Here is a 17,401-nt window from a genome sequence, read left to right as displayed (position 1 = left end):
AGAGGACGAGATGGTTGGACAGTGTTCAGGAAGCTACCAGCATGAGTTTGACCAAACTGCAGGAGGCAGTGGAAGACAGGAGTGCCTAGCTTGCTCTGGTCCAGGGGGTCATGAAGAGTTGGACACGACTAAACGACTAAACAACAACAGAATGCTTTTTAAAATGGTGGTGGTAAGGATTGTTATGGGTGAGTTCGCCACCCTGGGCTCCCTTTGGGAGGAAGGGTGGGATATTAAGAGAACAAATAAATGAATAAATTGTTGTTGTTATGATTTCCTACAAATAAAGTCTGATTAAGAGGGGATGAGTCTGGGACAGACACAGGGAACAAAAGGGAGGCATGACCAATTGCGACACTCACGTAAATCAGGTGTTCCCGGTAGCGGATGAGCAGGTTGCGGAGGATGCCTGCCTCGTTCAGGTCTCCCAGACGGATCATGTCCTCCACCCCGTGGATGGAGGTGGGGTGCATAGGTTTGATGTGGCTGGCATTCTGGGGGGATATCCAATGCTCCTGCAAAAGGGCAGGGGGGACAGCAGAGTGTGCCGGCAGTTAGAAAGAGACAAGAAAAAGCAGACAGCCTGATCAGGTGTAAGAGCATTTGCAGAGGTTCGTGGGGCCAGTTAGATCACACAAGCTGAGTCCAGGGAGGAATGCCCTGGCGACGCTTTACTGAGCAAAGTGAACAAAAAGAGCGTATAATTTGAGGAGGAATGTGTTTTTGCTAAACAAGCGGAGGAGAAGCTTCCTCGGAACTGCACAGCCAATTGGAGCACTTGCCAATAATAATAATAATAATAATAATAATAATAATAATAATAAATTATTTATATTCCGCCCTCCCCAGCCAAAGCCGGCCTCAGAGGGGCTAACAACAGTAAAATAATACAGCATTCTAAAATCAATTCATTCTAAAATCAGTTCAAATCAAATTAATGCCAACCATTGGGCTAGAGTTCTGTGAAGAATTACCAAAGGAGGGGGTCAGGCTGTGCCTTGGCCAAAGGCCTGGTGGAACAGCTCTGTCTTGCAGGCCCTGTGGAAAGATGTCAAGTCCGGCAGGGCCCTAGTCTCTTGGGACAGAACGTTCCACCAGATCGGGGCCACGGCCGAAAAAGCCCTTGCTCTGGTTGAGGCCAGCCTAACCTCTCTGTAGCCCGGGACCTCCAAGGTGTTTTTGTTTGAAGACCGTAAGTTCCTCCGTGGGACATACCAGAAGAGGCGGTCCCATAGGTACGAGGGTCTTAGGCCATATAGGGCTTTAAAGGTCTAAACCAGCACCTTGAACCTGATCCTGTACTCCACCGAGAGCCAGTGCAGCTGGTATATCACTGGGTGAATGTGATCCCGCAGCAAGGACCCCGTAAGGAGTCTCGCCACGGCATTCTGCACCCGCTGGAGTTTCTGGGTCAGTCTCAAGGGCAGCCCCACATAGAGCGAGTTACAATAATCCAGTCTGGAGGTGACCGTCTCGCGGTTCACAGTGGCTAGGTCAGGGCAAGAGAGGTAAGGAGCCAACTACTTAGCTTGGCGGAGATGAAAAAATGCCGCCTCTGTAATCTTCATGCCTTCATTTCCAACAAACACACACACACACACACACACACACACACACAGAGTACTAGGTAGTTGACTGAGAACAGAATTAACCCCCAAGTTACAAACTGAATGATCCCTGCTGTTGCACTTCCAACAGGACACTTAAAGATGGCAGGGAAGCAATTTGCAAGTGGATTTAATAAAATACCATATTTTTTGCTCTATAAGACTCACTTTTTCCCTCCTAAAACGTAAGGGGAAATGTGTGTGCGTCTTATGGAGCGAATGCAGGCTGCGCAGCTATCACAGAAGCCAGAACAGCAAGAGGGATTGCTGCTTTCACTGCGCAGCGATCCCTCTTGCTGTTCTGGCTTCTGAGATTCAGAATATTTTTTTTCTTGTTTTCCTAGGTGCATCTTGTGGTCTGGTGCGTCTTATAGAGTGAAAAATATGGTAATATTTGCTGAACATCCGGTTGCAAATGGAGTCTGCTTAAGCACTCGTGTTCCTCAATACGAAATGGAAATCTCTAACGGCAGAGCAAGACCTTGGAGGAAGACACAGCCAGAATAAGACCGTTGATTTCCATTTCCATCTTACATACATTTCCTTCATCGTCTAGAACCTGGATCTGCCCAGAATCACACAGTTTGACCACTGCTCCGATGGGAACATCAAATTCCCGCCCGGTCTTCAGGTCCATCCATACATAATCTCCCTGGAAGGAAACACAAGGGGAAATTTAATTTTTGAGGAAATGTGATGGAAAACAAGCAAAGGAGAGCAGGACTGCAGGCAAAGCGGTAATAACTTTAATAATAATAAGCTTAAGCTGACAGAATATGCTCAGCTAGCAGTTAACATATAGAACATATATGTTAACATATAGAACAAGAGAACATATAGAACAAGAGAACAAGAAGAATATACGTTTAGAGAATATTGGAAAACGTTTGTTGAATATATGGTAAATAATTGTGTACAGCTGAAAACACTGGCAGCTTTAAGATAAATTCAACAGTGTAAATAAGTTTTGATGGATGTAATAATGACGGAATACTGAATGGTTTAGCTTATGTAAAATATGCAGGGATTTATGATATGTAAAATGAGCCATGGAAAGAGAACTCATTGATATTTTAAGGTTGTAAAAGTGAGTATTTTAAACTGTAAAACAGAAAATTTAATCATCATCATCATCATCATCATAGATGAGTCTTTAGCATATGACAAAAGCTGTACACTGAAGGCACCAGGCACGGTCAGAAGAGAGATATCAAACACCCATTTCTCCTGCTGCTTTTGTGATGCATGAACTCTCCATGCACCTAGAATTTCAAGGAGGAGATGCATGAGTTTGACCCTTGTACACTAAACAAGAATTGCAAAGAGACACTGTTTCCAGCTTAGTGGAAAGCTAACAAAGCAATTGCTAGCAAATCCCCCCAAAAATTGCTGGATTTTTTCTTTTTCTTTTTTGAAATTATTGTGCCTCTGGTTTATAATCCGAAATAAAAATGCTCTTTCCATCCAGGCTGAGGCAGCGCTATTGAACAGGCTCCGTGCTGGACGTTTGAGGGTTAAAGCTGAATTAAAATTAATTTACAGTTTTGAAATATATTTGTTCTGAAAAAAGGGAAACGATGAGGAGAGGCAGGACTGAGATGTGGAGATATGCTTCAGAGGTCCAGACTGTGGGGAGCTCCGAAAAATCAATAATTATAATTTGGATTATAATTTTGCGGGGTTTTTTTGTGTGTTTTTAATTGGATTATTATGATTGGATATATTAATTGAATGTTTTTAATTGTTTTTTATTGGTTTTTTATTGGAAAATTAATAAAAATGAGTTTTTTAAAAAATGAAATACGTTTGTTCTACGGCTTCAGTTTATGATATTACTTTATATGACTCTGTAACAACAACAATGACAAACCTAGACAGCATATTAAAAAGCAGAGACATCACCTTGCCAACAAAGGTCTGTCTAGTTAAAGCTATGGTTTTCCCAGTAGTGATGTATGGAAGTGAAAGCTGGACCATAAAGAAGGCTGATCACCAAAGAATTGATGCTTTTGAATTATGGTGCTGGAGGAGACTCTTGAGAGTCCCATGGACTGCAAGAAGATCAAACCTCTCCATTCTGAAGGAAATCAGCCCCGAGTGCTCACTGGAAGGACAGATCCTGAAGCTGAGGCTCCAATACTTTGGCCACCTCATGAGAAGAGAAGACTCCCTGGAAAAGACCCTGATGTTGGGAAAGATGGAGGGCACAAGGAGAAGGGGACAACAGAGGACGAGATGGTTGGACAGTGTTCTCCAAGCTACCAGCATGAGCTTGACCAAACTGCGGGAGGCAGCGGAAGACAGGAGTGCCTGGCGTGCTCTGGTCCAGGGGGTCACGAAGAGTCGGACACGACTAAACAACAACAACAACAGCAACAATGGCACTAGATTCTAAATGAACACACTAAACGTGCAGGTATATTTCACGTTACATCTCTATTGTCTTTTCAGCAACAAGCTGAAAAGTGGAAGCCTGCTTTTAAAAATCTGAATCTGTATCTGCAGTGGATGTGAAATGGTGAAGTAGTGCTGGACTAAGACTTGGAGGAGCAGGGTTCAAATTCCCACTCAGCCATGAAGCTGAGGGACTTAGGGCCAGTTACTGTCTCTCAGCCTAGCCTACCTCACAGGACTGTTGTGAGGAATGGGGAAAACCAGGTATGACGCTTCCTTGAGCTCCTTGGAAGAAAGGTGGGTTAGGACTCTAATGAAGGAAAGAAATCAAATTTCTTATTCAATTTATATCCTGCTCATCCTCCGGAAGGAGCCCAGGGTGGCAGCCCACACAAAATATACAGTCATACCTCATGTTATGTTTGCTTCATGATACGTTTTTTCAGGTTACGTCCTGCGGAGACCCGGAAGTACCGGAAAGGGCTACTTCCGGGTTTCGCCGCTCGCGCATGAGCAGATGCGCAAAATGACATCATGCGCATGCGCAGAAGCGGCAAATTGCAACCTGCACGTGTGCAGACATGCCGCTGCAGGTTGTGCTCTTTTCATGTTGCAAACGGGCCTCCGGAACGGATCCCATTCGCAACCAGAGGTACCACTGTAAAACAATTAGAACATCTAAAAAAAACAAAAACAATTCCAATACAGATGCAGACCGGAAAAGATCACACAGGAAATGTGCCATCAAATGCCAGCAGTGCCCTTCAGCTGGCATTTGGACAAACAGGCCAAACCCTACGCCCAAGGATAAATGGACATAAATCTGATATCAGGAATCACAAGATAGAGAAACCAATAGGAGAGCACTTCAGTCTCCCAGGACATTCAATACACGATCTCAAAGCAGCTGTCTTATTACAAAAGAATTTCAGGAATAGACTTGAAAGAAAAGTTGCTGAATTACAACTTATTACTAAACTGGAATGGGACGCGGGTGGCGCTGTGGGTTAAACCACAGAGCCTAGGACTTGTCGATCAGAAGGTCGGCGGTTCGAATCCCCGCGACAGGGTGAGCTCCCGTTGCTCGGTCCCAGCTCCTGCCAACCTAGCAGTTCAAAAGCACATCAAAGTGCAAGTAAATAAATAGGTACCGCTCCGGCAGGAAGGTAAACGGTGTTTCTGTGCGCTGCTCTGGTTCGCCAGAAGCGGCGTAGTCATGCTGGCCACGTGACCCAGAAGCTGTACGCCGGCTTCCTCGGCCAAAAAAGCAAGATGAGCGCCGCAACCCCAGAGTCGGCCACGACTAGACCTAATGGTCAGGGGTCCCTTGACCTTTACTAAACTGAAAACTATGGAGAGACCTGGTCTGAATAGAGATATTGGATTCTAGTCTCATTACACATGCTAAAGTTATTTCTGGTCATCTGCATACTATCCCTGTAGGACTAATTGCAGTCGTTAACAGTCATTAACAGGTTTACCATACCCATTGAGTCAATCACCCATCTCCTACTACCCTCCCGAGAAAACCCCTGCCCCACCCTCCCACTATATATAAGGGTCTGGAGACTTCTGTTTCAGTGTATCTGAAGAAGTGTGCGTGCACACGAAAGATCATACCCAGAACAAACTTAGTTGGTCTCTTAGGTGCTACTGGACAATTTTAAAAAAAAATTTTTGACATGAAATGTGTGTTTTACTTGTTTTTAATGCTGAGGTATTTACCGTCAAATCACCTCAAGATGTTTTCTAGGAAGCGACACGTATAGGGAATTAAATACATTAATAATAAATAGATATAGATCTTCCTGCAAAAATTAATTGCAAACGTAGGGTACTCCTGTCACTCAGCTGGGATCTTCTGTTGGTGCCATGTCAAAGGTTTCCCCTCAAATTTAAAACTTTCATCAGTTCTGAATTGCTTTCTTCCCCGTTATCTGCAGTCTTTTCTGAACCAATCCCTTCTTATCTGTCACCAGAGGTCAAAAGAGCAGCCCAGTCTTGTCCTTGTCCCATGACTCTCTACTCAGCAAGGAGCATGCGGGACCACAAGGAGAGACCATGTCCTCATGTCCTCTCTGGAGAGGATTTGAAAAGGATAGCCGGCTGGATGGGCAGAGAGAGTGAAGCTGATCTCGGAAAAGGGATGGACACAGCAAGAAGAATGGAGGGTAATGAAGGGAGGTCTAAGCCTGCCCACCCACCCTCCAGGTCCGCTTTAGGCCCCGCCCTCCAGTGCCAAGAGCTCCGCCTCCCAGACTCCACCCAGATTATTTATTTCTTTAGGTCATAGGTAGGCAAACTAAGGCCCGGGGGCCAGATCTGACCCAATCGCCTTCTAAATCCAGCCCACGGATGATCTGGGAATCAGTGTGTTTTTACATGAGTAGAATGTGCCGTTTTATTTAAAATGCATCTCTGGCTTATTTGTGGGGCATAGGAATTGGTTCATTTTTTCCCCTTCAAAATATAGTCCGGCCCCCCACAAGTTCTGAGGGACAGTGGACCGGCCCCCTGATGAAAAAGTTTGCTGACCCCTGCTTTAGGTGGTTTAGACACTGCTCCACAAAGAAAATCTCTAAAAGGTTTGCAACATCCCTTTAAAAAGACGACAAACGCAAATATATATATATATATATATATATATATATATATATGTACGCTGCATATTTTAGCGCAGGACTGGCAGCAATTGTTGTCATTTTTATTTCTGTTATTAGAATTTATCACTCCACCTTCACCCCCAAGGCCCCAGTTAAAACAAAATATTAAAAGCAGTGCTTAAAATTGCAGAAATAAGGCGAAAAGGAATGTCTCAAGTGCCAAAAGGGGTGTGTTATTGATGAAAGAATATATTCTCTTGAAAATTAGCATAAACCAGAAGAACTAACATGGGGCAGGGCATAAGAGATCTAAAATACATCTGCAAGCAGCCTTGCCTACCAAATATACAAGCATGCATTGTTATAATCCCAGTACGTTTCCGAGCACAATTCAAAGTGTTGGTGCTGACCTTTAAAGCCCTAAATGGCCTCGGTCCAGTATACCTGAAGGAGCGTCTCCACCCCCATCGTTCTGCCCGGACACTGAGGTCCAGCGCCAAGGGCCTTCTGGAGGTTCCCTTCCTGCGAGAAGTGAGGTTACAGGGAACCAGGCAGAGGGCCTTCTCGGTGGTGGCGCCCTCCCTATGGAACTGCCCTCCCATCAGATGTCAAGAAAATGAACAACTATCTGATGTTTAGAAGACATTAGGGAGGTTTTATCTCCAATATTAATATTGGATCAAGTTCAGTTATGATTTGTGTTTGTTTCTCTGTCTAAAAATGTGGAAAACCAATGAAATTTTTGAGGGGGGAAAAAGGGAAGGTGTTTCAGAACTAGGTGCCACAGCCGAAGAATGAATGAAGCATACGACGCAAAGCCACCTCCCGCTCTGGCCCCACCTGCCACTAGCCTGTGGCTGCCCACCCCCCAAAGTCCCCCACAATAGGAAGAAGTTTCGCCAGCCCTGCCCCAAAGCGCTGTGCTCCTTCCTTCTCAAACAACTCTAAAATCTTTGGACTCTAAAATCTGCCACGTTCATCTTTCCAAGGTGGTCAGAAAATCAGGACACAACAAAAGTCCAACTATGTGGAGCCTTCTATGGAGACCCAGAAGCTGCAGTTAGTGCAGAATGTTGCAGCACGATTGCTGACACTGGTGAGGGTTGTCAATTTGCTACCAGGTGAAGTTGTTGTAAACAAAAATTGCCCTTTTCCCTTATGGGGTATCCAAGAGCCCATATAGAGTCCTTATGTAGGTTCCCTATTGGTAGGAGAGAATAACAGAGGCCAACCAGAGAATATTGAGAAGCAAAGCAGCTAGTAAGCTTGATCTTTATTGATCTGTTGCAACAGGGTGCTCCCCTCACACGCAGGAGAGGAAGAGGACCCACAAAAATGCTGTGCAATGGCTTATAAAGACTTTTGAAATTGCCACCCTGTAGATCAAGACCACCCCCAGAAACATCATACATACATCACAGAAGGGGTGTAACCTAAGACCACCCCTCAGATACATCATACCTACATCACAGAAAAGGCGGTCTAAAACAGAAATTTGAATATTGTTTTCTCCTGTTGTTTTTTATCTCCTGTCTGGCAGGTTACTTGATTGGATTGCCTGGGGAGCCTGGCCATTCTTTTGTAGTGATAAATACTTAGTTCCTGGGCCAGGTCACAGGCTCACACCCTATTCAAACACAGACATACCCTTAAGACAGGATTTGTGAAGGAAAAGACAATGGGGAGGCTTTTCCACTTTGACCTTGCAGAGAAAACATTTGCTCAGTTTAGGAATCAAAATGGCTTCAGGTGGGTCTTCCTGTGCTGATCTATGTACGTGCGGTTATGAACATTACCATATATCTAAGACCTCAAAATTCCTATCACAAAGTCCAAGGCGTTGCTATTAGTATTTAACAACCTGGGACCCGTTTGCCTATGAGATCACCTTTCCCCTAAATGCGCCCACTGAGTACCTCTGATCTGCAGAAGTGACACTATTACATGTGCCACGTAATACCCATTGCGCATTTATAAGCAATTGATCTTTTAGTGCGGGAAGCACACCTTTGGAACTCCCTGCCTATTGACACCAAGCAGGAGCCAAAAATGTACGCTTTTCAATGCCTGCTAAAATCATTTTTGCTCGGGGAAGCCAGGTGCTCAGAAAGCTGGTGTGAGTTTTAATTTCAGCCCATTGTGACTTCAGCTTTTCTTAAGTCTTAAACTATGGTTAGCGATAATTTCATCGCTTTGTGAACCGCTTCCGAGGTCTTTTGACGGCTGAGCGGTGTATAAGTTTTATGAAATACAGGTGAAACTCAAAAAATTAGAATATCGTGGGAAAGTTCGCTGATTTCAGTAATTCAGCTTAAAAGGTGAAACTAACATATGAGATCGACTCATGGCATGCAAAGCGAGATATGCTTCTACTTCTCAGAGGTCCAATCTTGCTCTATTTGCAATCCTTGTTTTGCTGATTTCACTGAATATTCTAATTTTCTGAGATGGTTAATTTGGGGTTTTCATCAGCTGTACGCCATGATCATCACAATGATAACAAAGAAAGGCTTGGCATATCTCACTTTGCATGTCACGAGTCTATCTCATATATGAGTTTCACCTTTTAAGTTGAATTACAGAAATCAAGAAACTTTCCCACGATATTCTAATTTTTCGAGTTTCACCTGTAAATAAGCAAGATTGCAGCCTGCAACGCAGACCCAAGAGCTGGTGTGCATGTCTCTTACCGATAGGAGCGTAGTGGCTTTCAGAACTTGGTTGACATTGCGGATGAGGGCCCATTTTTTCTGGTCCCTCTCATGGACAGCCGGGTTGCCGTAGCCTGGGAACATGGTGGATTCAGCCTTGCTGGCATTCCACGGAGGTTGCTCTCAACTCTCTCTGTTTCTCTCTCTTTCCTTTCTTTGAGCCTTAGACGAATTCCTTTATCTGGAGAAGCAGCAACATAGTTCTCTGAGACGGCAGCTCCTATTTTTCTCCCCGTCTGTGAGGTTCCGGCTTACTCTTCTCTGTCACAAGCTGCCTCCTTGCTGGGACAGATGAGATCCTGCGCACATTCTTTGTTGTTTAAATAGAATTTCCCCAAGTCCACTGCAGTTTCAGCACTGCCTCCGAGGGAAATCCACACTGGATCTCAGGCTCCAGCTCTGGAAGAGGCTAGAAATTCATATCTGAGGGAGGTGGGTGTAAAAAAAGGGGGGGTCTTCTCTTCCAGAGCTCCCAGCTCCCCTTATTCCAAGAAGAGGCTCCACGACGCTGCGTGCCTTTCAACAGCTCTCTCGGGTACTTATTAATCCATAAATGTAAGTCGGTTCCCCCGTGTAACACATGGCTTTTAATTAACCTAATACCTCGGAGCGCCAAGTTAACCAAAGCGCAAACGGGAACTCAAAACCAAAGGCCATCTGCGGACGCCTTAAACCCCATCGCCGGGCTGCGGAACCATAGCAACGGAATTTTAAATAATTGAGCATGAGGCATCCTGAACAGTTAATACCTACTAAGTGGATGGAGTTGCAGGATAGACCCAAGAAGGGAAACGACACGTTATGGTGACTTCAGAAAATGCCTGTTGATTGGCAGAGCAATATTGTGCATGTTTACTCAGAAGTAAGTCCCAGAGGTATCTGCCCACAGATAAGCGTATAGGGGGAATGAGGCCCTAAAAAGCCAATGTGGCCCTCCAGGCTTCTCTATGCGGCCCTTTGAACTCTCCTCTGGCCACGCCATCTCCCCTCTAGCAACACTCCTCAATGACCCTGTGTTAGAGCTCAAGTGTTGCTGCCTGGCTAGAAAGTGTATCATATATTATTATTATTATTACAGTGGTACCTTGGTTCTCAAATTTAATCCGTTCCGGAAATCCGTTCCAAAACCAAAGCATTCCAAAACCAAGCCGCGCTTCCCCATCAAAAGCAATGCAAAACGGATTAATCCGTTCCAGACTTTTAAAAACAACCCCTAAAACAGCAGTTTAACATGAATTTTACTATCTAATGAGACCATCGATCCATTAAGTGAAAGCAATGATCAATGTACTGTACAGTGGTACCTCTGGTTATGAACGGGATCCATTCCGGAGGTGTGGCTGTATCCTGAAGATTTCGTAACTGAAGGACCGCTTCTGCGCACGCACACAGTGCCACACAGTGCCTCTGTGCATGTGCAAAGTGTGCGAGTGGCAAACCCACTTCCGGTTTGCTGCATTCGCAACCTGAAAATTATGTTACCTAAAAGTAACGTAGCCCGAGGGTCCACTGTACTGTACTATAAAATAAATAAAACAGTATCGTAGATGATAAAAATATATTTTTTTCCTTACCTGCACTGATGATAGTCATTGTTTGGATGGGGGGCTTTTATCTATTTCCTCAGTCACACAATCAATCAATCAGTAGCCGAACTGGGTTCCACACAGTCAAAAACAAATGAACCAAAAAAGCCTCAAAAACAAAAACGCAAAATAAATAGCAAAAACAAAAGCGCAAAACTTAATCTGTTCTGGAAATCCATTTGACTTCCGCAATGTTCCAAAACCAAGTCACAGCTTCTGATTTATGGAGGTGCCCCAGAAACAATAGCCATCAGCTGCATTGGACGTTCGGCTTCCGACAAATGTTTGAAAACCGGAACACTGACTCCCGGGTTTTCGGCGTTTGAGAACCAAGGTACCACTGTGTTGTTGTTGTTGTTGTTGTTGTTGTTGTTGTTGTTGTTGTTGTTGTTATGGCCCTCTGCCTGGTTCCCTGTAACTTCACTTCTCGCAGTGAGGGAACCGCCAGAAGGCCCTCGGAGCTGGACCTCAGTGTCCAGGCTGGATGATGCGGGTGGAGACGCTCCTTCAGGTCTACTGGGCCGAGGCCGTTTAGGGCTTTCAAGGTCAGCACCAACACTTTGAACTGTGCTCAGAAATGTATTCAGAGCCAGTGAAGATCCTTTCGGACTGGTGTTATATGGTCCTGGCGGCCACTCCTAGTCACCAGTCAAGCTGCCACATTTTGGATTAGTTGTAGTTTCCGAGTCACTTTCAAAGGTAGCCCCACACAGAGCACACTGCGGTAGTCCAAGCAGGAGATAACCAGAGCATGCACCACTCTGGCGAGACAATGTGCAGGCAGACACACAAACATACCCAGAGAATCATAGAATTGTAGAGTTGGAAGGGACCCTGATGATCATCTAGTCCAGGTGTTTGCAGCTGCCCTATATGGGGATTGAACCTGCGACTTTAGTGTTCTCAACACCATGCTCTAACCAACACCATGCACACACATATATGTTCCCTTCTTCTTCTTCTTCATTCAATTTATATACAGTGGTACCTCGGGTTACAGATGCTTCAGGTTGCAGACTCATAGAATCATAGAATCATAGAGTTGGAAGAGACCACAAGGGCCATCGAGTCCAACCCCCTGCCAAGCAGGAAACACCACCAGAGCACTCCTGACATATGGTTGTCAAGCCTCTGCTTAAAGACCTCCAAAGAAGGAGACTCCACCACACTCCTTGGCAGCAAATTCCACTGTCGAACAGCTCTTACTGTCAGGAAGTTCTTCCTAATGTTTAGGTGGAATCTTCTTTCTTGTAGTTTGGATCCATTGCTCTGTGTCCGCTTCTCTGGAGCAGCAGAAAACAACCTTTCTCCCTCCTCTATGTGACATCCTTTTATATATTTGAACATGGCTATCATATCACCCCTTAACCTCCTCTTCTCCAGGCTAAACATGCCCAGCTCCCTTAGCCGTTCCTCATAAAGCATCGTTTCCAGGCCTTTGACCATTTTGGTTGCCCTCCTCTGGACACGTTCCAGTTTGTCAGTGTCCTTCTTGAACTGTGGTGCCCAGAACTGGACACAGTACTCCAGGTGAGGTCTGACCAGAGCAGAATACAGTGGCACTATTACTTCCCTTGATCTAGATGCTATACTCCTATTGATGCAGCCCAGAATTGCATTGGCTTTTTTAGCTGCCGCGTCACACTGTTGGCTCATGTCAAGTTTGTGGTCAACCAAGACTCCTAGATCCTTTTCACATGTACTGCTCTCAAGCCAGGTGTCACCCATCTTGTATTTGTGCCTCTCATTTTTTTTGCCCAAGTGCAATACTTTACATTTCTCCCTGTTAAAATTCATCTTGTTTGTTTTTGCCCAGTTCTCTGTCAAGGTCGTTTTGACTCCGCTAACCCAGAAATAGTACCTCGGGTTAAGAACTTTGTTTCAGGATGAGAACAGAAATCGCGCAGCGGCAGCAGGAGGCCCCATTAGCTAAAGTGGTACCTCAGGTTAAGAACAGTTTCAGGTTAAGAACGGACCTCCAGAACAAATTAAGTTCTTAACCCGAGGTACTACTGTACTGGCCTTTATCGAGAGATTTCAGAGTGTAATAATGAAAACAAAAAACAAAGTGATAGAAACTTGGGGCCGGATTACCTGCAAGATTGTCTTCCCCCACATAATACTCGACTGCTTTGATTTGCAGAACTGGCACTGTTAAAGGTGCCACATATCCCTCATTCCACAGCTGTTAGAAATCTATCTTTTAGAGTCAGAGCACCCACACTTTGGAAATCTCCCTGCCTGTTGACACCAGGCAGGAGTTTTCACTGTGCAGTCGTACCTTGGAAGCTGAACACCTCACCAATCAAACGTTTTGGCTCCCAGACGCCAGTTTGCAGTTCTAGTTTGCAAACGTTCTTTGGAACCCGGACATCGGATGCGGCTTCCGATTGGCTGCAGGAAGCCTTGGTTTCCAAATGTTTTGGAAGTCGACCGGACTTCCGGAATGGATTCCGTTTGACCTTCCGAGGTACCATTGTACTCTTTTCGGGGCTTGCTAAAAGCCTTTTCATTTAGACAAACCTTAATAATAATAATAATAATAATAATAATAATAATAATTTTATTTATACCCCTCTCTCCCCGGCCAAGACTGGACTCAGGGCAGCTAACACTGAATATAAATACAGTAAAAACATTTTTAAAAAACAAAAAACAGTTGATTAAAATATAATTTAGAATACAGTTTAAAATGCAGCTTAAATACAATTTAAAATGCAACTTAAAGACACATGGTATATTGACACATGTCTTAATCTGTTTTTTGTTTATTACTGTCCTGTGTGTGTATATTGAGTAAAACTCCATACAAAAATGAGTATGCAGTGGTACCTCGGGTTACAGACGCTTCAGGTTACAGATGCTTCAGGTTACAGAAGTATTACCTCAGGTTAGGAACTTTGCTTCAGGATTAGAACAGAAATCGCGCAGCGGCAACGAGGGGCCCCATTAGCTAAAGTGGTACCTCAGGTTAACAACAGTTTCAGGTTAAGAACGGACCTGCGGAATGAATTAAGTTCTTAACCAGAGGTATCACTGTATTAGTGGAAATGTGAAGAGCGGAACTTAAGAGAGGGGAAATGAGAAACTAAAACTGAAATTGAGATGGGTGGGATGTCAAAGGTTGCAGAAGTAGCATGTTTTGTGTGAAGGGTAGACTCCTGTGAGGCTTGGAAGTTTTGCCTTTCTGTTATCAGCAGCGATTGGATGATGTAGAAACATGGCTGCTCCCAGAAAAAACTGACTGGAAGGAGGCATGGGTAGATCAGTCAATCGAACAGAGAGGCATCTAGCAGGCTCCCCTACGTGTGGATCCTTTGGGCTCACAAGAAAGTTTATTTCTAACAGTACCGTGGTACATCTCTCATCACGGCTCGCAGCTTGGGAATTACTGTTCTCGTGTCTCAGGGCAACACCAGCTTCAGATGGTCAGGCGTTGTAAGTGGATACTGTCCCTATTGAAAGGAGAGCTGCAAACTCAGCCTTTAAATAATACAGCAACCTCCTTGCACACCACTTTGGTCCCTAAGAAACCTGCTAGGACAGGGGTCTGCAACCCGCGGCTCTGGAGTCGCATGTGGCTCTTTTACACCTTTGCCGCGGCATTGTGCGCCCCGAAACTCCCCACTGTGGCGGCCGCTGTACTGGCTGTGACGTTGCATGGGGGCGGTACATGCGTTAGTCATGCACCGTCCCGACGTCACCTTCCCTCCCGCTGTCAGATCGGAGGGAAGTGGTACACATGCTTTAAATGTCGCAATGGTTTTGCGGCTCCCAGGTTTTTTTCCTTCGGAAATGGGTCCAAGTGGCTCTTTTTGTCTTAAAGGCTGCAGACCCCTGTGCTAGGACAAGGAAGGAAAATACAGAAATCCTCTGCCCCTGAGTAGCTGTTCTTAAAGCACAAACAAACAAGGGGTTTAATTCATATATAGTGGTACCTCGGGTTACATATGCTTCAGGTTACAGAATCCGCTAACCCAGAAATAGTACCTCAGGTTTAGAACTTTGCTTCAGGATAAGAACAGAAATTGTGCTCCGGAGGCACGGCAGCAGCAGGAGGCCCCATTAGCTAAAGTGGTGCTTCAGGTTAAGAACAGTTTCAGGTTAAGAACAGACCTCCGGACCAATTTAAGTACCTAACCCAAGGTACCACTGTATATATATATATATATATATATATATATATATATATATACATATATATATATTATATACATATACATACACATATACACACACTTTTTATTAATATTTTCTAATTTACATTTCAAAACATTCATTTAGACAACCTTAAATCAATGACTTCCCTTCTTCTCTTTCCGTAGTTCATTTTGCATACCATTAAAAAAAGTAAAGAGACCACTGACCATTAGGTCCAGTCGTGGCCGACTCTGGGGTTGCTGCGCTCATCTCGTTTTAGTGGCCGAGGGAGCCGGCGTACAGCCTCCGGGTCATGTGGCCAGCATGACTAAGCCGCTTATGGGGAACCAGAGCAGCGCATGGAAACGCCGTTTATCTTCCCGCTGGAGCGGTACCTATTTATCTACTTGCGCTTTGACGTGCTTTCGAACTGCTAGGTTGGCAGGAGCAGGGACCGAGCAACGGGAGCTCACCCCGTCGCGGGGATTCGAACCACTGACCTTCTGGTCGGCAAGTCCTAAGCTCTGTGGTTTAACCCACAGCGCCACCCGCGTCCCTCTTTGCATACCACACATCCCTGCATAATTTACATGAACTAAACCATTCAGTAATCCATTGTTACAGCCACCGAAACTTATGTACACTGCTGAATTTATCTTAATGCTACCAGCGTTTTTAAGTGGAACACAATTTTCACCTATATTTTCAGTAAACATTTTACAGCCTTCTCTAAACATATGTTCGTCTTGTTCTCTTATTCTATATGTTAAGTGTGCAAGCTACGCATATTTTGTCAACTTAAGTTGCCATTCTTCTTTGGTTGGGACCTCGCTCGTTTTCCATTTGGGGGTTAACAAAACACGGGCCGCAGTAGCGGCAAACATAAAGAAACTTTTTTGACACCTGGGAATTTCTGTCTGAATTATCCCCAACAGAAAGGACTCTGGTTTTAAGAAACTGTTTTATATTGAGCCAGGCCCTTGGGTCTACCTCAGTATTGCCCACACTGACTGGCAGTGGCTCTCCGGGATTTCAGAGAGGGGGCGATCCCTGCTCTACCCGGAGATGCGAGCAGAGATTGAACCTCTGATCTTCTGCATGTGAAGCCAATATTCTAGCCCTCGCCTTAGCAGACCAACAGATCAGGATGCTTCCCTCGCTGCTTAGTTTCTTCTTGTTGTTGTTGTTTAGTTGTTTAGTCGTGTCTGACTCTTTGTGACCCCATGGACCAGAGCACGTCAGGCCCTCCTGTCTTCCACTGCCTCCCGCAGTTTGGTCAAACTCATGCTGGTAGCTTCGAGAACACTGTCCAACCATCTCGTCCTCTGTTGTCCCCTTCTCTTTGTGCCCTCCATCTTTCCCAACATCAGGGTCTTTTCCAGGGAGTCTTCTCTTCTCATGAGGTGGCCAAAGTATTGGAGCCTCAGCTTCAGGATCTGTCCTTCCAGTGAGCACTCAGGGCTGATTTCCTTCAGAATGGATCGGTTTGATCTTCTTGCAGTCCATGGGACTCTCAAGAGTCTCCTCCAGCACCATAATTCAAAAGGATCAATTCTTTGGCGATCAGCCTTCTTTAGGGTCCAGCTCTCACTTCCATACATCACTAGCTTAGTTTCTTATTGTGGACTTATTTAAGTCAGCAAATTCTGACTCTGGAGGAGGTCAAAATCAATTAGCAATGTAAAATCAAAAGAAGAAGAAGTAGAAGCGTTTGGATTTGATATCCCGCTTTATCACTACCCAAAGGAGTCTCAAAGCGGCCAACGTTCTCCTTTCCCTTCCTCCCCCACAACAAACACTCTGTGAGGTGAGTGAGGCTGAGAGACTTCAGAGAAGTGTGACTGGCCCAAGGTCACCCAGCAGCTGCATGTGGAGGAGCGGGGAAGCGAACCCGGTTCACCAGATTACGAGTCCACCGCTCTTAACCACTACACCACACTGGGTCTCTATACAGCTATATACAGTGGTACCTTGGTTCTCAGACTCAATCCGTCCCAGAAGTCCGTTCCAAAACCAAAGCGTTCCAAAACCAAGACGCGCTCTTCCACAGAAAGCAATGCAAAACAGATTACAGTGGTACCTCGTGTTGCGTAACCTCCAGGTTACAGAATCTTCGGGTTATGGCCGCAACAAACCTGGAAGTGTATATGCACGGCACCCCGAAATGAATTAAATCCATAACCAGAGGTACCACTGTAATCCGTTCCAGACTTTCAAAAACCACCCCTAAAAGAAGCAATTTAACATGGATTTTACTATTTAACGAGACCATTGATCCATAAAATAAAAGCAATAAACAATGTACTGCAGTCACACAATCAATCAATCAGTAGCTGAAATGGGTTCCACACAGTCACAAA

At 44.9% G+C, this 17,401-nt stretch overlaps 1 protein-coding gene across 2 annotated transcripts in view; it reads right to left on the bottom strand.

Annotated features, from left to right (window-relative positions):
- MYO7A (myosin VIIA) overlaps nucleotides 1-17,401 on the bottom strand; it is a 154,748-nt gene that overhangs the window by 122,380 nt on the left and 14,967 nt on the right. For both annotated transcript variants that reach the window (XM_081001719.1, XM_081001720.1), the window contains exons 2-3: nucleotides 2,146-2,259; nucleotides 363-515 (exon numbers count right to left, since the gene is read on the bottom strand). In XM_081001719.1, the coding sequence (XP_080857845.1) occupies nucleotides 363-515; nucleotides 2,146-2,259 (267 nt within the window). The remainder of the gene's footprint in view (nucleotides 1-362; nucleotides 516-2,145; nucleotides 2,260-17,401) is intronic.

This window comes from Podarcis pityusensis (assembly GCF_964106645.2).
Source record: "Podarcis pityusensis genome assembly, chromosome: 4".
NCBI lineage: Eukaryota > Metazoa > Chordata > Lepidosauria > Squamata > Lacertidae > Podarcis > Podarcis pityusensis.
This window is presented reverse-complemented; position numbering and strand designations above follow the sequence as displayed.